The 23,246-nt window shown below is 52.9% G+C and overlaps 1 protein-coding gene across 1 annotated transcript in view; it reads right to left on the bottom strand.

Moving 5' to 3' along the window:
- TEX264 (testis expressed 264, ER-phagy receptor) overlaps positions 1–23,246 on the bottom strand; it is a 39,298-nt gene that overhangs the window by 1,978 nt on the left and 14,074 nt on the right. Inside the window, exon 5 of the mRNA XM_083869467.1 lies at positions 5,631–5,802. Coding sequence (XP_083725593.1) covers positions 5,631–5,802 — 172 coding nt within the window. The remainder of the gene's footprint in view (positions 1–5,630; positions 5,803–23,246) is intronic.

Raw genomic sequence — 23,246 nt, 5'->3', positions numbered from 1 at the left:
CCTCTCTGCAGTCATCACCATCCTAGGTGGGAGAGGAGAGCCCTCTTCTCCACATTGTCTCCTGCTGGTGCAGCTCCATCCTCAGCTGCTGGCATAGGGCTGCCTTGGGCTTCCATAGCCATTTCCAGCCTCCTACAGCTCCTGCAGCCAGGGTGCCCAAGGCTGGGCTACTTGCTCTCCTCCAGCTGTGTGGCAGCCACTGATCTCCTGAAGGAGACTCACCAAGGAGAGAACTTTCCTTCCAAACATCCTTAAATCCTTTTTCTGCGCTGTTTTTCTTCCCGGCCTGGGCAGCTGCCAGCAGAACTGCTTGTAAATGGCAGTCCTCTGCCTCCTGAGCAGCATCATCCCACGGTCCTGCCGGCTGAGTGATGGCTGTTCCGAGAGGACCGAGCAGTGGTAGCAGGATGAGGGGTAGCCAGAAAAGATCCACAGACACAGTGCACCCACTGTTTCATCCCACCTGGATGGCATATTGGCTTCATCCTGGAAAGGAACCTGAGCCTCCACCCTCTAACTTTGGCAAGCCTTTTGGCAGCTGGCACACATCAATCCCTTGGCCCCTCCCCAGGCAATGCCAGGTGACCCCTCCCAGAGAAAGGAGGAAAGAACCACTGCCCACTAACACTGCCTTTGCTGCAGCATCAGGGAGCACCTCGACATGGAAACTACATTTACTCTAAGTTAAAAAGGATGTTCTACACACTGCAGCGAGGTGCTCGCTGAAGGGGACAGCAGCCACTGAGTAGGCAGCAGAAAGCTGGGAGGTGCTGCCCCACCTGACAGGACCTCGGCAGGGCAGTGGGTCAGCAGGGAGCCTCTGGGAAGATCAAGAGGTGCAGCAGATGAAGGGGAGTGTGCAGACCCTGAGCCCTGAAGGTAAATTAGGTCCTTAGTGGTGATCTTCTGAAAAGAAGAAATAATCTGATTTGGTGAAATTGGTGGCTTGAGTTAACATGGACATGTTATCACCATGGCTTCATGACAGCTCATGTCATGTGTGGTCATCTTGTGTCCCTCTAAGACCTGAGGGGACAGGCGTGACACCAACCCCCCAGGCAGTGTCCTTCCTGCTCAGCACCTCTCTCCTGGCACCCCAGGGAATGTTTTCACTCAGAAGCTGACATGTAACCCCGTGACATAAAGCAAAGAAGCTCCTGAGGAGAGAAGCGGCCGCTCAGGAAGAAGAAAACAGCAATGAAGTTGACCTACACACTGCTCCAAGCCACCACCATGGGAAAGCACTGCTGTCCTCTCTCTCATAGCCACCTTCCTCTCCCTCGCTCCAAGGGCAACAATGAATCGAGTCCTGTTTCCATTCAGCCAGGCACTTTGTCACTGCTCTGTCACTTCTGATCATGTCCGAGCAGCCTCAGCTGGTAAATTTGCCCATTCCAGCAGCCTTGCTCTCCTCCACACAGGAAAAGGCTGGCTCTGGCATGGCCACTCAGCCTGGCCAGGATAAATGTCTAGGGTAGGCAGGGCAACAGAACTGCTGCTGCCAGGGACCATGTGGGGTCAGCTCTGACAGGGGAATGTGGCAGGAACATCCAGCTGCCCTAACAAGGAGGCCAGGAAGGCAGTGAATGGGGCTCTGAGAGAGCAACCAAAGCCCTCTGGGAGGACAAGCAGGGATTCAGCTCTCATCTCATAGGCACAGACTTCCAGCAGCTGTTATATCCACTTGTCCATCCTTCACCACACATCATGTTTGGTCCTCCCATAAACCACTGCCCATTCCTTGCATCCACCTTCCCAAGGCTGGCCCTTACACCAGGAACCAGTCCAAACCCTGATCCAGCATGGCTTTTCCCTCTGGCACACTGCAAGGCAGCAGCCATCCCGCTGAAACTTGCCCTTGACCTTATTTCCTCAAGGATAGCATAATATCCTCACTCAGTAGGAACATGAAACCCAGGAGCTTTCATTTGGGAAATAGAGGCACAGCCTGGGGGTGAATAGGGTGTCAGGATAGGGTGTTGAAAAGTCCCCCAAAAGTCAGGGCCACCTAGGAAGAAGGGATATCAAGCAGCCAACTTCAAGAGACCAGCCAGGGATGGGTGCAACAGGAACCAATCACCTCACACTGCCATTGAGCCTGGTGGGGAGTTGGCTCCCTACAGCTCAGTTCTGTGCCATACCAGGTACTGGCATTCCCAAATCCAGAATGAGGGCAGGATCTCCTCCTGCATCACCCCTGTGCCACACTGATGCCTGAGCAATGCTCCACTCCTGGTGCTCCTGGACCCTTTCCTTCCCCTCATTCCATCAAATATTCATCATCTCTAAATACAGTGTGCTGCCAGGGGGCACAGCTCCTCTGTGATTGCTGAACCTCACACACAAGCACCAGGAGAGGGGCTGGGGCCCGTCCCAGGATGTAGAGGCAGGCAGAAACGGGCAGGGCTCTTCAAAGAATGGAAGCAGGCAGGGATGAGGCAGAACACACTAGGAAAGTTGCTCCTCTGTGGCACTAGAGCTCAGGTGTGATGCCATCAGTGGTACCTGAATGCTGTGGGACAGACTCTGCTCCAGGAAAATGAGCTCCTGAGATTCTGGGCAGAGCCACATGCTCGGGAACCATCTGTGGAGAGCCCGTGTGGAGAGGCTGCTTTTGTTTGCTTTCACCTTCCACGCGCGGCAGCGGGGTCACACTGCCGAGCGCCGCTGGGATGGAACCGGCAGTGAGGACCAACTGAGCCCCGCGCTGACGCCAACGCCCCAGAAAACAATTAAGTACAAAACAACTAATCGTGATTGACACTGGCCCCCTGCAGACCCATCAGCCGCCTTCCTAAAATACTTCCTGTCTTTCTGACGACCCTGGCAATGGCGAAGAAGGGATGGAATTGCTGCAGAGGCAGCCACAGCACCCGGCCCTTTCCTTGCGTGTTGAGTATGTCCGTCCTCAGCAGAGCTGCCAGCATCCTGCTCTGTGCAGGGCAGCAGCAGAAAGTAGAGACCCTGGACCATGTCCCACAGCCTCTGTGGCCACTGGCTTTGCTCACAGCCACAGGCACCCAGCACCTCACAGGGTGAGCTCAGGAGCAAGGACAGCGCATGACAGCCTAAATGCAGAGATGTGATCCAAGGTCAGGAGGCTTGAGAAAACAAATACAAAGCTTTTCTTACACTTTCAAGTTGCCTGGTACTGTCTAGCACCAGCCTCAATGACAGGTGAGGAGAAATGGCAACACCTTCCACTTGGAACTTCTCAAGTCTTTAATTCAAAGAAAGCATAATCCAGCTGCTGGTGGGGAGTTTCATGAGCTGTGACTGACCAGTGGTGTGTTCACACAGAGTGTTACTCATCACAATGTCCACTCTGAAATCCCACTCAATGCTCTTATCTCAGTATTTTGGGAGGGGGAAAGAGGGGGCTTCTCCTGCTGCCACATCAGGACAGACAGCTCAAAATGTCTGTGCACAGAGCAATCCTCAGCTGCCTCTGGGAGAGGAAATGGGGCTCAGCACCTTCCCAGGCTCCACTTACCCATTGAGGCAACTGGGTATCACAGCCCTACACCTGGATTTGTGCATCTCAGGCACAGCCAGAGGAGCTGACAGCCACCATCAGGGAACACCACCTGCCCCCACTGTCCCAGGAGCACTGTCTGACCCTCCAGCAGGGTAGGACCACTTGAAACATTCACTCAAAGCTGAGAAGGATCAAGAAATAACCCAAATACAAGCAACTTGGGTTGAGTGGAGATTATGCAACAGGCAGATAGGGACATAGCTGTGCCCACCCTCCAGTTGGCAAAGCAAAGCTTAAAAACTGTCACAGACATCCTGAGATCTGCTGGGTCATCAAGATCTCATGTCCATCATGCCCTTTGAAGGGGCTGTGACTAACTGGAAGTTGCTTTAGAGGGACTGCCTAGGGAAGAAGGATAAAAAAGATGGGAAAATATGTTTCTCTTTCTCCAACTCAGACGTGGTTGCACAGATCCCAGCAAATAAAATCGTCAGGAAAGGAGGAACAGTCTCATTCATAAATCTTCATGGGACCACCTCAGTCAGGAGCTGCACAAGCCACCCATAGGCTTGCCACATCTTCAGCCAGAGCAAGGATGTGACACCCTATCAGATGTGGTTCTGTCACTGTGCCCAGCACTGACAATCACAGTGCAACATCCAAACCTGACTCTAGTCTCGCAGGCAGGGCCAACCTCACAGTTATTATAATTTTAAGTTGGTTTTGTGCAGACTCAGCAGATGGCACTGCATCAGACTGCACTGACAAAAGCACATCTATGTGCCTGGAAAGGGAGGAGTGGTGTAGAAGCTGGCCCAGAGCTGCTGCTGGGGAGCCTGGCCCAGAGTGAGAAAGTCCAATGTCATTTGCCTTCTAAAACTGGGAAGACCAGCCCTTCTTCCAGCAGGGCAGGGGACTCCTCCACTGTGGGCATGCTGGCAGTGGCATCCCAGGGAAAGCATCAAGACAGCCAGGGCACAGGGCAGTGGCTGCTCTGAGCATCCCTGGCTGTGCTGTGGGATCATGTATCCCCCGAGCATGGCAGAAGGGAGTGGGGTGCACATAGCTATGAAGGGACCACCCTCAAGCTGCTTTTGCTCCCATGGATCCTGCCATCCCTCTCCAAAACCAAGGGGTGACCATAGGAAGACGTCAGAGCAAGTGGGCTTCGGGGCACCTCTGGCCAAGCCGGGTTGGTTCCCCTGGCAGCTGCCCCAACACAAGGCAGAGAAAGAGAAGAGCCGAATGAGCGCCGTGCAAACACAGGACCTGGAAGTGCTGGGAAACAGCTCCAATTAGACTCCTCATTGCTGTGCTAAATGGACAGAGCTCCCAGAAAGCAATTCCCAGGCTTGCTTTTATGCAATTAAGAATTAAAGCGACCCAAACCTGAAGATGTGTTAAAGCAAATGACCCAACTGCCCGGGAGGTGAGCACAGCCCTCATGGATTTTTCATAACCCATTACACAAGCATGGGCAACCCGTGGGGCAGGGGGAGGTGGTTGCCCGTTCCTGGGGGCTGGCTCGGATGTGCTGTCCAGTGCCTGGGAATGCTTGGATAGCCAGCTCCTACATCTCACAGGCACGGGAGCATGTGGGCTGCTGAAGGCAACTAGCATTTTGGGTTACTATAGCACTGCTGTTCTGCGCCTACAGCCATTGTGGTCCCTTCCTGTATGAATACATCCAGGCTCCAACAAATCCTGCTGAGCAGATGCTCTCAGGCAACTCCACCACCAGCTACAGCAACCTGGTATTTAAGCTCTTTGCAATCCCAATATGTAACAGATGAAGATGAGATCAAGGAAGATGTATATGACAAAGAGAAAAACAAGCCCAGCTGCAACTAAAAGCTGTGAGATCCAGCTCTGCACTGACAACAGTGGGTCAGTGGCTTAACCCAAAACTGCAAGGAAGGGTTTCTGGGTGCTCCCTGAGGTATGGCATGACATCTCAGGGGACCTCATCTCAGATCCTTGGGGATCAGCCCAGGGTGAGGGGAAGGGGTGTGCTGAGACTCAGTGGTTGGGTACCAGGTGGGCACAGGTCAGTCCCTCTCTGCTCAGGCAGCAGGACTGGGAACACCAGGACCCCACCTCCATGAGGGCTGATGCCGATCAAAGATGGAGTCCATGCATAAGCCACAGATACCTGTGATGTCTGTCTGGGCATCCTCGGCCACAGCTGCAGCAGACCTGCTCTTCCTCTCCAGTTCTTTCATTTCAGGCACATAGAAGTCTCCTTGGCGGGCAAGGGGACACACAAAGTAGATGCGGTCCTGCTTGTAGATCTCGATCCGGGGGTGGGCACACAGCTTCCTCTCCTGGAAGACACAAAGTAGCCACGGGCAGGGATGTGACCTCAGCCCCCAGCAGCCCCCCACCAGACTGACCTGGCAGCCTGGCCAGGTCAGACTGCTCCTCTTTGCCCACAGTCATGGAGGCCTAGTGAGGAGCAGAGGGTGCCATCCCAAAACCACAGTGCTGCTTCCCCTTCCACACCAGCCCCATGTACCAGGGCAGGCAGATTTGGCCCTGAGGGTAAACAGCTAGCTGGGCTCCAGGAGGAGATGCAGATGACTCCCAACTCAGCCTTGGTTTTCATGTGCTTATTTTGGGCTGGAGCAAGGGGTTTTGGGGAGCCAGGCAGCTGCTTCACACAGACCTGCCAGATCTCCAGTTCCCCCCAGCAGCAAAGCCTCACAAACAGCACAGCCCCACGAGCAGCACAGCCCCATGAACAGCACAGCCCCATGAGCAGGCATAGCACTGCTCTGCTAATTAATATAATCCAGAACCGACAGCTCAAGCAGCTCCTTTCAGAACGGCAAGGGCAGGGGGAGTGGGAGATGAATCCCTGGCATTTCAGACAACTCCCCCTCCTCCTTTTCCTCACCCCACCTCCCCCTGGCAGTGCTCTTCAAGACCTCAGCCATCCAGCCTGTCAGAGACCCATGACAGTGGCACGTCCCCTGGGCTGTGCAGCCCAGGCCGAGCTGGGGCTGTGGGGACTCTTGGGGTGCTGAGGCTGGGCCGAGGAGCAGCTGGACCCCTCTTGCCACCCCCTCCTCACCCGCCCGCCCGCCAGCTGCTCGCTGGCAGAGGGGGCGGCTGATTACAAGCCGGGTGAGAAAGGAGAGTGTCTCTTCAGTGGGTTTTCTTTTTCTTTCTTTCCCCTTTTCAAATCACTGACAGCTTTTATTTAACCCTGCAACCACCTTGGTTATCATCCTCCTCCTTCTCCTCCTCCTCCCTGCCCCAGATATTCTCTTCCTCCCTCTTGCCCTGATTATCCTCTTCTTCTTCCCCGCCCCAGTGATTTTCCTGCCTGCCTCTAGTATTTTCCTCTGTCATGGCCTGCTGGTGTGGCTTGTTTGCACATTCTCCAGCAGGGTCCCCATCCCTCTGAGGCTCTCTGTAGCCAGAGCTGGCCCCACACCAAGAATGAGCTCTATGGACACATCAATCATGACCTTACAAAATCCTGACACCCTTCAGCCTTGGAGATGGACCAATTATATTCTTAAATATAATTTAAGAATCATTTATTTCCCAGACTAATGCTGGCACCAGGCAGGATCCACAACAGACACAAGCCAACACTGACCCTCTCCCTGGTGCTGGCAGTTGGACCACCTGGAGAGTCACCTCCATGTTGCCAGGATGCTGCACAAGAAATACGGGCAGAAATCCCACATGAGCAGTTTTTGGCTCCATTTTCCTGGGAAAGCCTGCAGGATCTGGCAATGCAGAGGCCCGGTTAACCCAGAAACATCACAGTGGCAGAAACATGACCCCAGCAGAAGCTTCACCTATGCCATCCCAATGCCTTCCAGCCTCAATTTCAGCAGTCCCTCCTCCAGCCCTGGAGGAATCACATTTCCCATCCCAGTGCTGCAGGGACACTCAGGGACGCAGGCTGACTTCCAGGCGCTTTGGAGTTTGGAGTTCCCACTCACGGGCAGGTGAAACACTGAGGCCTGCAGATCAAAACTGTATTAAATAAAAACAAGCTGGGTTGTTTTTAGCAGCAGAGCAGAGGCGGCTCATATCACTCCTGCTTTTTCAGCAACAAAGCAGACAAGAGCCCTCCCCGCCACTCTGCCCCTTGCTCTACCAAGCACAAGCCCGTCCGCCAACCTCCAGCTCATCTCGTTATTTTAGGTTACTGCAACACACACCAGAGATGGGTATCTCCAGGATTTGCAGGGTTTTTTGAATAAATCCAGCTGGTCCTCCACCACTTCATGCAGACAAAGACAACTGAAAGGATCTTAGAGCAAAGAGATCTCCATTAACCTCATGTGAGGTCTCCAACCAGTCTAAATCCTCAGGGCTCCAGTCTGGCCTTCAAGACATCCTAAATTGTCTTTCCAAAGCCTCTCCTAAGGTTCCAAAAGAGTGGATCTGGGGGATACCCTCTCCCTACAATCTACTCTAGGCTGCTACAACTTCCAATTACACAGACATAGAAGTGGCACCCCGAAAATACAAACAACACCCCTTCTGCCCATACAAAATGTGGGAATCTTAGCTTTTTAAGGAATAAAAATGCACACCTGAATGAAGAGCAGGACTAACTCTTGAGCCAAATGCTGGTTCACACTCAAGACTGTCCTATAAGAGAGACAAAGATGTTCCACCCTGCCAGGAGCAGCTCTGTGTCCCTGAAGCCAGAAGAGCCCAGGTGTCCAGCAGAAAAAGCCCATGGCTGGGGACAGGTTGGTGAAACCATGCTGAAGTGGCTGAACACTCACTGTCAATACCCATGCCTGCCTCATTAAGGACAGCTACAACAGTTGATTTCTTCCCAAGTCACCTGGAGTTTTTTCCCAAAATGAAATGGAGGGAAACCAGAGCCTGTGGGTGCTAATTTATGTCTGTACAAATTAAGCTGGAAGCCAGGCTAGTGAGCTGGCCTCTGCTTCTTCCCAGAGAAACCCAGCCTCTGGCAGGGCTGCTGCAGAGCTCAGCACTGGGAGGTGGGCTCAGGAGAGGACAATGTCCCCAAGAATGAGCAGAGAGGTTGCAGCTGGGAATGCTGTCCTGTCCAGCCTGGGACAAAGGGATGAGGCTGCATCAAGACTTGAGAAATGGGCAGAGGCAATGAGGCAGGGAGCCATGACAACAGAAATGGATAAGAGGATCATCTAAAGGGGGTGGGAGATCAGCCTTGTGATCATAGCAAAGGAGATTAGGAAGCAGGCAGAGGGCAGGCAAGAATAGTCCAGCAAAGTGCAAAAGAGGTTGGTGACACAGTGAGTTTGGGATTATTCCCATGGAGAGAAGCACTGCAATGAAAAGAAATAACCCAGAGAGACTGGAGAGCAGAGCCCAAAGGTAAAGCTGTGGGAAGAGAGCGAATTAGCAAAGGCTCAACAACATGGCAAAACAACAGAAAGACTCAACAGGCAGTGTTGCACCGCCACTGAGGAGAGAGCCTCTGGCTGGCTGTGCCACCAAGCCAACAGATGGAGCAGCAAGAGGAACATGGAGTTTGCAAGGCCAGCCCTCCAGTCAAATCCAATGCAGTCTCACACGGGTGGAGGAGCTCAGCGAGAGGTGAACAGTGGGACAACTGTCAGTGTCAGGCTGCTAGCTGTGACAACAGGACCAGTAAGTGGGGCAGGGAAGGGGACTTGTCCCTTTGCAAGGTCGTGCAGTGCCACCTCCCTCCTCAGCCTCTGCCAGGAGCTCTCCCTTCCTACGGCCAGCAAAGATGGGGAGCAGCGCAGCGTTCAGGGCTGATTTCTACCCAGGACCCTCCTCTGGGCACCTGAAACAGGGGATTGATTGCACACAATCCATACAGCCTATCTACACACATCCAGAGTCCACAAGTTCAGTTCTGAAAGAACAGCAGCTCCAGCATACTCCTGCCACATCAGACCCACTGCTTCCTGTGAAGCCAACTCCTTCTCAGCACATCTGAGGAATGTGGTGAGGTGCTTCTCACCATCTTCTCGAGAGCAAGGTGTTATGTAAGGGAAGACTCTTGCACTCCTCTTTCCCAGATGGAACAGCACCTTGCCCAGTCTTTAACCTTGGGTTCCTTATCACCTACCACCATGTACTGACTGTAGGATTTTCTCCAGGTCACTCTCATCCTGCTAGGAATGGAGCATCCCCTAGCCTCAAGCATCAGAAAGAACAACAGGATTATGCAATGATTAGCATTTCAGGAGACCTTCCCCAGCAGCAGGAAGTGCCAGCTATCTGTCAACACAAATTTTCCTCCCCCTACTTGTCCATAAGGTCACAATGTCAGACCATGATCTGGCTTGGGCACAGCCTCCCAGGAGGAAGATGCCCCTACTTTCCTGGGTGAGTACAAGTGTAGTCCCAGGGCTACAGAGGACATGACAAGGTGTCCGAGACATGACCTGCAGTCATTAAAATCCCAGTGGAATTTTGCAAAGGCGGTAGGAGGTGGCAGGGTGCTCGTGTCACACCATGGCTCTCAGCACCTGCTGGGAAGCAGAAGATGAGCTGGGGCACTGCGGGGACTGTCTTTGTCACTCTGTCAGGTTCATCTGCTCAGGAATTCAAATGTCACCAACTGGATCTGCTTCATCTCCCACTGCTGCAAGAATTTATCTTGTTAAGAGACCACAAACAAGCCTTGTGGATGCTCTCTGGATCCTCACCATGCACAGACATGCTGACACTCAGGCTCCAGCTGAACCCAGAACACTTCTAGTGTTTCCAGGAAGGCACTGGGGAGGCAACTGCTGTCCTCACCCCACTTCACCCCAAAAGCTCCCTGTTACACTTGACTCCTTACTGTGACCTCCTGGAATGGCTTACAAGGTGGTGGTTAAGTCACACCAGCCCAATGAGTCCCTATTTCAGGACTGATGCTGTAGGAGCAGTTGTGGAGAGGTTTTTCACACTACCAGTAGGCTTCCTGCTGGAGCAGAGCTGGAGGCTGAGCTGTTCATGCTGCCCAGCAGCTCCTGGCTCCACTGCAGAGATGTCCACTTCATGCTCCAGCCACCTGTGTGCCACAGGAACACAGCCATTGCTTGTGCCTGTCATCCATCCCTGCCAGAGCACCTTCTGCCTGCAACACGTGAAAAAACCTCCTGTTAAATCCCAGCCGGAACAGAAAAAAACATGGGGAGCAAGCAACTGGTCACCCAGCAGATGCAAACCCTCTTCTCCCTTAGGGGAACCAGGCAGCCCCAAGCTGCCCTCCCGGTCACCAGCCAGGGATGAACCCTCCATGGATCTGTCACTGGGCACTGCTGAAAAGCTGGGACAGACTGGAGCCGGCCCAGAGCCTTTTGTAAAGCCTGGACAGTGCAGGGTCCAGCCTAAGCTTTGACTGTTCTCTGCAGAGTGCTAATCAAGAGAACAACTGCCCAGAATGGCCAATGGACGTGTGGCCCAAGTCTGGCCAGGAGGGCCCAGACTCAAGGAGAAGCTCTGGGTTGTTAACAGGGATTGTCTCAACATCAATTTGGCACAGTGCACCTGGAACTGCTGCTCACCCTTGCTCTTATTGTGACAGGATGTGCTGCTGCCAATTGCAGGGAAGCAGAAGGGCACATGGAGCTGGTTCCATCCACATCCTGCTGTACTGCGACAGTGGAGCAACACCAGCCACATGAGGAGTTTTTCCATAGCTGGGGTCAGTCCCTTCCATTTATTATACTGCCATCCCTGAAGAAGGAATAGATGGAGGGTGCGAACACACAGGGGGCTTGTGATCATCACTGGGGATTACTGCCTGTTGGGGGGGGGCTCACCAACATCCTTCTGGCCAGCCAGGGCACCACCACAGCCTCACTGCCACGAGCCTCCCTTGCCTCTTCTGCCAACATTGGGACTGTTCTGGGTAGTGCCAGCAAGTCAGCTGGGACCTGGGAGAGTGTGGGGAGACCCCCAGGTGACCCACCAACCCAGTCCTCATATGCCATCAACTCCTGTCTGCCCAGACAACACAACTCTCTCACACCTTCCTTCCAGCTGGAGGCATCCATCCTCTCCATCTCTCAGTGATGGGGTCAGATGCTTCAGTCACAGGGATTTTAAAGGAACAACAAAACTGCGCGGAGCTGAACAGCCCTAAATCAATTGCTAAAATTAAAAGCTGAAACTGAGCCACCAGCTAGGACTGGGAGGAGTGTGCTGTGTGCCACATCCTCCTCGCTTCCTCACACACTCCATGCTCGGTGTGTCATCCCTGCTTATCTTAGAACACGGGTGCTAGGTAGTCCTGAGAGGCTCTGCAATTCATTTGCACAGAGCCCTCAGAGCCCTTTGGTGTTCTCCCAGTTTAGCCAGGAGACAGACCCCTTGCTGGGCCTTCCCTCTGTCCCAGGTCCAGACTGGGAATGTCCCTCTTTCCATTCCTCTTTGCTCAGACAGCAGCTTGAGGTTAGACACCGCTTCAAGTCACCCACCTGACCTGATGAAAGCAAAAAAAATAGAGGCACTTCCTCCTCCTGGGGCCAAGCATCTCCTGGGCTGCACTACAAGCGGCATGGACAGCAGCCTGAGGGGGATGTTTCCCCTCAGTTCTGCTCTTGTAAGACCCCACCTGGAATACTGCCTCTAGCTCTGGGGCCCCAGCATGAGACAGTCATGAACATGCCAGAGCAGGTCCAGAGGAGGTCACAGAAACAGTCCAAGGGCTAGAACAACTCTGCTATGGAGACAGGCTGGGAGTTATGGTTGTTCATTCAGCCTGGAGAAGCTGTGGATGTCCCATCCTTGGACATAGCGAGGTGTTCAAGGCCAGGCTGGATGGGGCTTTAAACAAGCTGCTCTAGTGAAAGATGTTCCTGTCCACAGCAGGGGGGCTGGACTGGATGACCTCTAAATGTCCCTTCCAAACCTAACCGTGATTCTGGTCCTCTCTGCTGAGCCACACCTAACAGTGGGATACAGGGATGATGCCTGGGTGCTCAAGGCTGTTCAATGAGGGGCACAAGTCAGCCAGAGGCTGGGGAAGAGCCACCGGCCCAGGAGATGGCTGGGCAGAAGGGAAGACAAATTGCTGGAGGGAGTGGCAGGCAGACATGCTTTACACCAGTAATACCTCCAGCATCAAGGAAACCCCGACATCTGAGCTTGCAGCTCCAGCAGTGTGCACGTGGAGTTGGGCAGGCCCTGCCTCCCAGGGCAATGGCACCCGGAGCCAGCTCCAGCACACAGCACAGCCGCCAGCACCAGGCTGCCAAGGGCTGGGGAACAGCTGCTGCTGCTTCCCAGCCTGAAGAAACTCACATTTCAGAGGTGGTGAGACTGCTGCCACGCATGTGCATTTTATTTTCAAACCGTCTGGGCTGTGAGGTGTTTCAGAAACAGAAGGTGATATTATTGCAATCAATAAAAGGCCGCTTCCATCAGCCAGCAGGAAAAACGAGCGGCACCACCAGCACTATGGCAGTGGAAAACAAAGTCTCACCAAAGGATAACAAATCCTCCAGGTAGCAGTATACCGAGTCTGGCAATTAGCACCTCCCACACCACGAGCATCCTTGCCTGCCCTCAGCACCCTTCCCCCTTCCCACGGCAGGCCCCATCCTGCCTGCAGCCAGGACACACCACCCTTCTGATGTGGCAGTGCCATGGCTCCGGGACAGGCAGGAGAAAACCAGCCCCCGAGATCCTCTCTGCAGCAGTGAGAGGGAGTGGGAGTGTGTTTGGACCATGGGAGCCGTGAAACACCGGGTTTGATAGCTTGGGAGAGTTTTTCATTTTCACCTCAGCAAAGGCAGCCCGCCACGCAATTTACACCTTGCCCGCCCGCGCTTCCCTGGGCCAAACCACCCAGCTGCTCCCATGGCTCCTCCAGGGCGGGAGCTGCAGAGTGCCAGCTGCCAGGCACGGACAAACTGAGAGGTAAAGGAATGAGCCCGGGGCAGCTGGTGGGTTCAGGAGATCCCAGTGCCCTGAGAGGGCTGGCAGGGACCAGGCACAGGCTCCCAGGTCATGGCTGGTAGCTGTTGTCAGAGTCATGAACACTTTTCTCCTCCCTGGGATGGAGATTCCATCCTGTTCTCCAGCAAAAGGGAATAAGCTCCAGCCCTGCCTCACTAGAGGCCCTGACACACTCTGGCCTTTTTCCTCTTCCAGCACCCACTTGAGCTGCAAGAGAAATCCTGCAGCACACAAAGGAGCATCCATCATCTTCGGAGATGAGCCAGGTAGCAAGTCCCAGCAAGATAAAACCTTTCAGAAAGTAACCATGGGCAGTCAGAGCCCCCATTGTGGGGGTAGGACAAGCCTTGGACAAAACTGCCAGTCCAGACACGTTCAGGAACATTAGTCAGAGTGCTTCCAGGGATGTATTGTACTGCCCCCAACTACAGGAATGTCACCTGCAGAATAAAGAGCAGATGGTGCAAACAAACACAATTCATGGGGCTTGGGTCCCCCTGGTGTTATGGTTATTTGGTAGTAATTAGTCCTGGAGCAGAGAGTTGCAGAAGTAAAGGAAACTTTTGTATTAAAAAAGATTAATTTTCCTAAAGACTCAGTGCTTTCCACTTTCCCAAGTTCTGCCTTGCTCCTGTACTCACCACGGATAAAATGCCAGCTGGGGAGATGGTACTCACCAGTTTCCCAGAGCTCCATATTATTTTCTCACACTCTTCCTCCTACTCGACCCCACCACATCCCATTTTCTTCTCCTCCTTCCCCATCACAGCCAGACATGAACTCTCTCAAGGGGACTTTGGTTTTAACCATTCTGAAAGTTCAAACACTGGATTTTCATCGTAAGACAAGGAATCTGTGTAAATCCACATAATCTCTTCTCTCCTGAGGAATCAGTCCTGGGTTTCTGTCCCATCACTATGGGAGCAACAGCTTCCATAGGGTCAACAGCTGCACACAAAAGGAGGCAGACAAGACTATGGGAAAGGAGGACCACAGCTGGAAGGCTGCCAGGAGCAGCAGCTGTGGCAATCTCTCTGTCTCCGGTCAAGGCAGGGCCTTTCAAGAAAGGGATCATCATCCAAGATCATCTCCTGTTGTTCTGCCTCAGTCAGCCAGCCTGCTGCACTGCAGCCTCCCACTCTGCATGGGACACCACACAGGTAAAAGGAGCCCCTTTGAAACTTTGCCATGTTGCTCACAGGGAGAGGGAGTCCTAACCTAGAGTGACCTGCTCTGCCCTGCCATAAGACTCTTCTGGTGACAGATCTCCTTCCATGGATAACTCAGAGAGCTTCTCATCCAGGTGGACATTCCCAGCCAGCCTTGATGGTTTTCTCTCCTGGGCCACCATTCACTTGAGTACTTGCCCTTCTGCAACAAGAATGTCCAGACAAGCTGGAGGCTTGTGGTTTGCAGCCTTCTCACACATGTCCTCACCTATAATGAAATCCTCCTGCAGCAAAGCCAAGCAACAGAAATGGAGCAGGAGCAGCAGTGCCTGGTGGCCACAGCACACGGGTGTTCTCAGTCTCCTGAGACGAGATCTGAGCTGTCCTTTCCAAATCATAATCCTTTTCTCTTGCTCTTTGGATTGCACGCCTCTCTACTTTTTCTTCCAGACGCTGTCAATCACTAGGACAAACTCATGTGTCACAACAGTGGCCCCAGAAAGAAAATGGAAGAGTGGAATAAATACCCTCTCTGTCCCTTCCTACCTCCTTGAACAACCTTGTCTTTCTGCAACGCCCCCAGTTCCCAAGCTTCATGGAATATATTTCACGATGAGCTAAGCTCAGCCTCACACCATCCCTTCACAGCTAAGAAAGCCAAAAAGGGAAGCTAAAGAACTTAACCTCACTGAACTTCCACAGATAAAGCCACCAGCAGCCCAGGGCAAAGCTGCGATGCAACTGCCTGATTCTCAAACAAAACAGTCCTCCCTCCCCACCCATGGGGACTTACTGTCAGGCTTATTGGCCTCGTTTGGAAGGCAAGGAAGATCCAGAGGAAGAGATCAAGTGGGTTTCAGCCTGGTTTGCTGAGGAGGAATAGGCAAGCTCATCACGACAACATAAGCACATCTCAAGTACAACACGTTGGTAAGACTGATGTCAGACAGCAAGTTTCCAGGACAGGAGGATCTTCAAAGCTATCAGCTAAGTGCAGCCAACAGTGGAGAAAGATTGTTTGAGCTCCCACTCAGGGAAACCCTGCACTCACAGGCTTGACTTGGGTGACAGGGATCCCAGCCAGGCTCTCTGTAGGGCAAGTACCCATGGGCCACTGGTCACCTTTAATTCACTGCTCCTCCTGCTCCTCCTTCCCTTGCCCAAGGGACAGATATTCCCATGTTTTAAAAGCAATCCAGGGCCTGGGACAAGTTCCTTCCTGAATGTTTATAATTTAACAAGAGGCATTTCCCCACAGGCTTCCAGCAAAGCCACCTTCAAACCTCCACATCCAAAAGCTTGAACCTCTCCTCCCCAAAAACTTGCCAAAGGGCAAAGAGACAGCAGCTCTGTCGGGCTCCTGCGTGATGACAATTCCCCGCAGTGAGCTCGGCTAATGAAGCCCCCAGAGCCCGCAGCCGCTGCAGCCGCCGGCGGTAACGACTTGCCCGAGGAAATCCCCAGTGCACCCGCACAGTGCTGGTGGGCACAGAGCAAACGGCACAGCCAGGCAGGCTGCCTGCAGTGTGGGAGGAGCTGGGAACACGGGCAAAGCGAGCAGGAGGTAAGGGAGGCCAACCAGTGGCACCAGGCAGATTCATCAGGGGCAGCTCCAGGTGTCCTCGAGCCAGGACACACCATTGCAGCGGCCACACGTGCCAGTTGACTTCTCCATCGGCCCTGCTGAAAGCGGGCATGGCAAAACGAGGTGACGCTGCCTTTCCTCTGCAGCTCTCACCTCCTCCTCTCCTCCTGCCCACCAGGGACACGGTGCAGGTCCCCGGGGGCTCATTACCTTGGTCTGAAGAGCAGAGCTGCCGCTGAGCCGCCGCGGTGCGCTGGGCGTGCGGAGAGCCCGTGGCTGGCGGTGCCAGCAGGGACACAAGCTGAGTGCCTCCAAAGCTGGGCTCTTCTGCCGGCAACGGAGGCAGCAGGGGAGGGGAGCAGCTGCTTTCAGTGACCTTTGCAGTCTGGCAACCGCTCCTCTGCCAGCACAGGATCGTGAGTTTGACTGTGCAGATCAATCAGGAGGAGAAATCAAAGCAGTTAGGCAAGGACAGAGCCTAGCCTGATTCTGCCCTTCCACAAGGATCCCATATGTTCCCAGATGTGTTCCATGAGCCATTAATGCTCTGGAGATGCATCACGCCACTCAGCTTTCCAGATCTTTCCCTCCTGGGAGCCAAGAACCCATCTGTACCACTGTTCTGCCCTCCCAGGTATCCCAAACCATACAAAGCCCTGTGTAACACCACTGATGGGAGCACATCAGCCAAAGCTGCAGCCACCAGAGCTGCCCCAGACCCTCATTAGTGCCCTGAGACCTGGAGGACATCCCTCCTCTTCCCAGTGCTGATGTCCCCCCTGAAACTCTGGGTACCTGGAGGATGGGGAAGACTTTGGGGAAGCATATCTACACCTCTGTCCCCATCTGCCCTTCCCCAAGCAGCCACAGCTTGCCATGGGCAGGAAACCTGCTGCAGCTCTGTCCCAGGAAGGCTGCTGGGTCTCAGATAGCAAGAGGGGAGAGATTTGGACATTGATACTGTGCACCAGGGCAGAGCAGAAAGCCAGAGCTGCGACAATGCTCTGGGTCCCGAAGTAGGTCCCACCAAGAGACACAGCTGTGCAGGGGAACTGCTGGGAGATGAAGGGAGTGGCTTCCTGGGGTGGCAGGGCCTGGGTAGAACAAGTGAACTTAGCACCTAGAGATGCATGTGAGAAAGGAGGAGGAAGATGCAAGAACAGAGAGGAGTCAATGGCTGGGCTCCTCCACTGTGAGCCCACAACATCTGACAGCTCCTGCAGCCACAGCAGCCAGTTCTGCTCTGCTCATTCCTGTACTGCTCGGCAGAGAAGTACCTGAGCAAGTCTTTCTCCACACTGACCTCTTGATAAGCTTCTGCCAACGCACGGTCTGGTTACTGAATCACTGGGAGGACCTTACCCCAAGCTGTGAATCTGCACAGTGTGAAGAGCAGAGCAGCTGGCCCCAGCAGATGATAAATATCTACCTGCCTGCATGTCAAGGATCTGCCATCAGGTCCAGGCAGAAAGAAACCTCTGAGTTAATGAGAGTAACTGGCCATCCAGTAGAAGGGAAAAATGCAAGTGTCCACAATGGGAATGAGGCCATTGTTTCCCTCCCTGCAGCCTTCCCAGAGTGCCTTACAACCTTATGGAGTGGGAACAGAGCCTGTCAGCAAATGCATGAAGCCAACAGGCAGCTGCAGACAGGACCACTCTGTCATCAGCCATGGCATATTCTCTTATCCCCCCAGGGCTAGAACACCCTTTCGGGTTTCATTTGAAAGGCAACAGCCCCCAGTGCCATGCTGGGACTGGGGGTCCCAGACCAACCACTCTCCCAGCTGCCTTAGAGCTCCATCTTCAAGCAGCACCTTTGCCTCAGAGTCCATCCCTGTGAAGATAAGGGAAAGAGACACAGTAGCAACTTTAAATATACCAGGAGATTTTCTGGTTGGTGGAGTGTGGAATGGGGAAACAGAAGCAGAAATTTCCAGGGGTTCTGTGATGCAAATGTGCCCATCCACAAGTTATCCACTGTGAAATGCAGCCAGAGCCAAGAAGAGTAGTTACTAACTCATCCTTCCCCACTGTACTCGGCGCTGTCACCTCTCTTCATCCCTGCAGGGTTATTATAATTCCTCACATTAGCAGAAGATGCAGGTAAAACCATCTGTCTGCAGAGTGAGCACCCGGTGGTCATTGTACAAGCCGCCAAAATAAAAAATAAAATCATTCCAATTACTCCATAGTGACAGAAAGTCCCAGGCATCCTTCTGCTCTGAGCCTTTGAAATGTAAAGCCGCGCTGTTTGGTATCATTTAATTTGGAGCTCAGCCTCAGATCAGCAGAGCCTCACTGAGCTTTAGGAGAAGGCAGCCATGCAAAATATAAATGTGCAAAATTCAGATGTCAGTGGCCTAGAAGACAAGCATACCCCAAGCCGCACCAGTAACTCCATTTCATGGCCTCAGCATCTCCCTTTTGCCATCCCATTGCCAGAGGAGGCTGATTCTGTCCCAAAAGCTGTGTTGAGCCTCTGCTCCAAATCAGTACTAGTTTTTCTTCTAGGGTACCCAGGAGAGGTGACTCCCCATCATCATCTCCCCTCTTAGGAAGGTTTGTTCCTCTCTCCATTCTGGAAGCACATTCTTTTACAAACTACAGACCCAGCCTAGCAGACCTGGCAGGGCAGAGGCATCCTACCTAAGGGAGAGCTTATCTCCAACAAACCCAGCAGAAATGCAGCTGCTCAAGCCACGTGTGAGCCTCGACCTCCTCACACTCACCACAGCATCGAGGAGCCCACAAAAGGTGGATGTTGGGTGGGCTGGAGACACAGAAAATGGTTGGCTTAGAGGCACCATCAGGTGCTGATCCACTCTTGAGAATAACAGGTACTTGCCGTTCTTACCAACACAGGGCACTGCACTAGATCCTGAGAGAAATCAGCTCAAGGGTGACAGAGGACAAGCACTGGCTCTTGCTCCCCAGGGAGACTGGCCCCCCTGCACACTGTGGTCCAACAGCAGGGGAACAAATACCTTTCCTGTTCCCATGCAATAGGAGAGGTGCCAAATGGCCCACTCAGCACAAAAACTGTGAAGGTTAAGAGAATTGCCATGGCTTGTTGCTTGCTCAGGATGGAGCAGGGGAAGCAGCACAGGACGCCTGGACATCCTGCCATGCTGTAGACCTCTATCAGCTGCTTTAGGGCAGTTCTAATCTGGAGTAATCCCTTCCAGCCCAAGGCATGAGTGGTAGAGTTAGAAACTGCCAACATTTCTATTACAGGCTCTGATTTTCCCTGGTATGGCTGAAGCACAGGCTGGAATAAGCTGCCACATGCTGGAAAAGAAAAGACACAAAAGGAGTCCTGGAGCTGAGGGTTCACAGGCACTCTCCAAAAACCTGCAAGCTAATAATAAAGCATAGCTCAACCTTCCTCTCTCAAGGAGCTCACAGACCAGTCTGCAAGCTGCTCTGGAGCTCTGCAACAGCTGAGGCACTTTGAACTCAATATACCATGAAGATGAACCCAGTCCTGACAAATCCAGAGGAGTTCAAAGGGCCAGAATTTGGCAGCCTACTGGGACAATCCAAGTTGCTCTAACAATATACAGGCAGTGGGTATTTGCTCCTCAAAACAGGATGGGATGTACTGGCTGTGTGTAGGTCTGCACTGAACCATTGCACCTCTCCATACCCTGCAGCCACATCCCAAAGGCTGTGAGTCCCTGCAGGTCCAGGCAGAGTGATGGCCACCAGGCAACAGCACAGAGAGAGGAAAAGCACATGCTGAGCCCATTAAAGCCTTCCCAAGATGTGAGCAGCTCCAGAGACCTCCATACCTGTCATGGTCATGAGGACTGGCCACTCTGGACACCTCCAGCCTGCTGCCTCTGCCCAGGGCCACCAGCACACAGAAGCATCAACTCAAACAGCATCCACAGGGCAGCAGCTGCTGCAGGCAGGCAGAATTAACAGAGTTGTGTGTGTGTGTGTGTGTGTTTATCTCCCTGTCAAACAAAGAGACCCTGAGGAACTTCCAGTGTGACCCTTTGCTTCAGAGCAAACAGCTGGGCTCAGCCACCTCACTGGTGCCTCAGCCACCAGTGCAGCCCCAAAGCTGTGCCTTGACTATGGCACACATGCTCTAGGTAGGAGGAGCAAGAACTGATTTTGTTCTTTCATCCCTGTGATCCGATCACCACCCAACCTCTCAACTCATCCATCCATATTTTGACTCGCTGCAGAAGAGAAATGTTTTCACTCTCCTCCCCTCCCCAAAGCAGGGCCTTTCCTACCATTTTATACCTAACTAGAACTGAAAAAGTGCAAGTCAGTCATAGCACAATGGTCCCTTTTCTGGAGGTAAAAATGCCACCACTTTCAAGTGTATTATCTGCCTGCTCCACAGGTTTCAAAGTAGGAGCTTCACAGCCAGGGAAACTGGGCCAACAGCATTTGTTGGAAAAGAGCAATATTTCTATGAAGCTGTTTCACATTTGATAGGGCTCATTTTACTGTTTCTTAAGCCTGGCACAGCTGGCAAGGTCTGGTTCAGATGGCTATAGGGAAGAACTTGTCCAGACAAAACTCATTAGGACTCAGCTAAAATAATTGCAGAGTGGCAGATCAATCTCATCCTTGAATTAATTGACTAGCTGTCAAGAAGGGAAGACCCCAAGGTTCAGGACACTGTCGCTGCTGGAAAGACCTGGACACGTCTCCAGTGCCTGACAAAGAAAACCTTTTGAGCTGATTGCATCCTCTGGGATTCTCTATAAATACATCTGGGGAGAGCATACGTACAGATCAAGTCGATAAAGAGATCTGACAGAAAAGCACTGTAGTATTTCACTCTCCCCCCTTGCCCAAGGCAAACCATTTCAGTTTTTTCTCCTCCTTGGACAGCTGTATGAAATATCCCCGGCTTCTCCTGTGATCATTAATCCTCGCTGCAAAGAAGAGGGGGAAACAAATCTTTTGTCTGAGAAGACTCATCTCTGTGATAATTTTGCAAGGTTGGGCAAGTCATTACAAGGCTGCTCTCTCAACTTTCCAAAGCAGCAACTCAGGAAGGTGAAGTAGCTTCCTACTCCCTTCTGGGACAAAAATGCCCCCAGACAGGGCCACTGACTGACAGCTAACACAGGTCCAGGCTTTTGGTTCTCAGGCCATCAGGGATGCCCACACAGTTTAGTATGCATGGGAGGGCAGGCTCTTGAAGTTCACTCTTCTTCCAGGAGCTGCCTTTAGAAATGTTCCTGAAAAAGGAGCTGGGATAGCAACAGGGTCAAAATGTTGGATGTCACAGGAAGGCATCCATTGTGGCTGAGACCTGGGGATGACCTGCCAGCTGGAACAGCCTCTACAGGAAAGTGGTGGAGACCCCATAGCCAGAGGCATCCAAGATACAATTGTGTGCCAGAAAACCATGCTCCCTTTCCCATGAAAGGTTGTCTCTTTGCATGCCCCTTCCAACCTGGTCTGTTCCCATTTTGTGATCAATTAGAACTGGAAGGCCACAGTGGCAGGAGCCTGCATCCCACACCAGCTGCTTCCCTAGAATCAGGACTCCCCTGCCTGCTGCTAAGACAGACTTTTGCAAAGAGTCAACAAAAAGTTGAGGAAAACCTGGGTGATTTCACACGTCACAAGCTGCAGAGGCAGGGAAGGAGTCTTTGTAACTACCAAAGTTCAAAGCTGGCCAGCAAACCTTTCCTGCTCAGAGCAGCAATGCTGTCAGAGCTGCAGTTTCACACCTGCTCCCATGCAAAAGCCAAATAGCAGAGCCAAAACAGAAGCTGCACAGTTAGCTTGGAAAAGGAAAGGTGTGTACAGTTAGCTTGGAAAAGGAAAGGTGTGTACAGTTAGCTTGGAAAGGAAAGGTGTGTGCAGGCACAGGCAGCAACGCAACAGGAATGGGACCAGCACAGGCTGGGAAACCAGCACACACTGACTGGTGCACACTGACGTGCCTGGCACAGGCAGCACTGAACACAAAGCATGGTCAGTGTTAATTCATCACCTGCCCGCAAGAACCAGGGAGAAGGTGACAGCAGATGAGTAGTGGCCTGGGGCTGCCACATTCCTCTGGGGAAATGGGAAAGTGGGGTTGCCTGCTGCGAGTGCCAGGAGACATGACTCAGAGCCCCAGATGCCCATATGTTCCATTAGGCACACAGGAGGAGCGCATCCCCTGCAGACACAGGTAAAACAGACCTGGTCTGCTGCACAGGCAGCTCCAGAGGCCCCCACGGCATTGAACGACATTGCCCACCACATTCCTTTCCACCTGGCTCAGCCCCCAGCCTGACCTTGTGGGCATCCTGCCCTCCCCTGCCCACTCCATGCTGAAGAGGAGGTCACTCACGCATGCAGGACTGAAACATCTTTGGATGGTTTTGTCGCTAAAAATATTTAATAACTAAAAGTCGCTGAGAACATGGGAACTGATGTGATGTGACATCCAGCTGGGGAGGTGCTAACCAGCAGTGAGCGGCCAGCCTCATTGCAGAGAGCCACTGGAAACCAGCTGTCAGTGCAGGTCAGCGAGAGACGAACGTGCCCGCAAAGGCACAGACACCTCAGGGTCCCTCTCTGCTTCCTGCATGTCACCTTTTGGACAGGCTCAAGCTGGAGCATCACAGTGCCCACCCCTCACCTGCTCCTCCTCCCCAGCCCAAGATGCTTCACTGGCTCCTGGTAGAGAGCACACACCAGCCAAGGGTGTTCCTCAGCACTGCTGATCAAGACACTCTGGTGCTTGTCCTCAACACCAACCAGGTTGGTGGACAGCCAGGAATGGTCCATGAATAGTGCACGAGCCACATGTGACATGACCTACAGCCCCGCTAGGGACAATGCAAAGGCTCCCAAAACACCTTCCCCGGAGTCTGTATCCTTACTCCAAACGTCTGACAGCCCATGGCCAAGCAGCCTGTCACACTGTCAGCTCTGGTCTCGTCCTTGCCATCAACACAAGATGGAGACATCAAATCCTCTATGACTCTCTAGGATTTTTTCCTCTGTTATTATCTGATGTGTGAAGATCACTTCCCAGCAGTGTCAGGTAACCTCTAGTCTTCCTGGGAACCCTACAGACCTACACCCAAGAACACATGGGCGTAAACTGAAGGTCATCCCACCGAGCCAGGCAGCTGAACCACCACCCC

The sequence above is a fragment of the Zosterops lateralis genome, assembly GCF_965231275.1.
Source record: "Zosterops lateralis genome assembly, chromosome: 11".
Lineage (NCBI taxonomy): Eukaryota > Metazoa > Chordata > Aves > Passeriformes > Zosteropidae > Zosterops > Zosterops lateralis.
The sequence above is the reverse complement of the archived record's forward strand: the minus strand, read 5'-3'. Positions and strand labels throughout refer to the sequence as shown.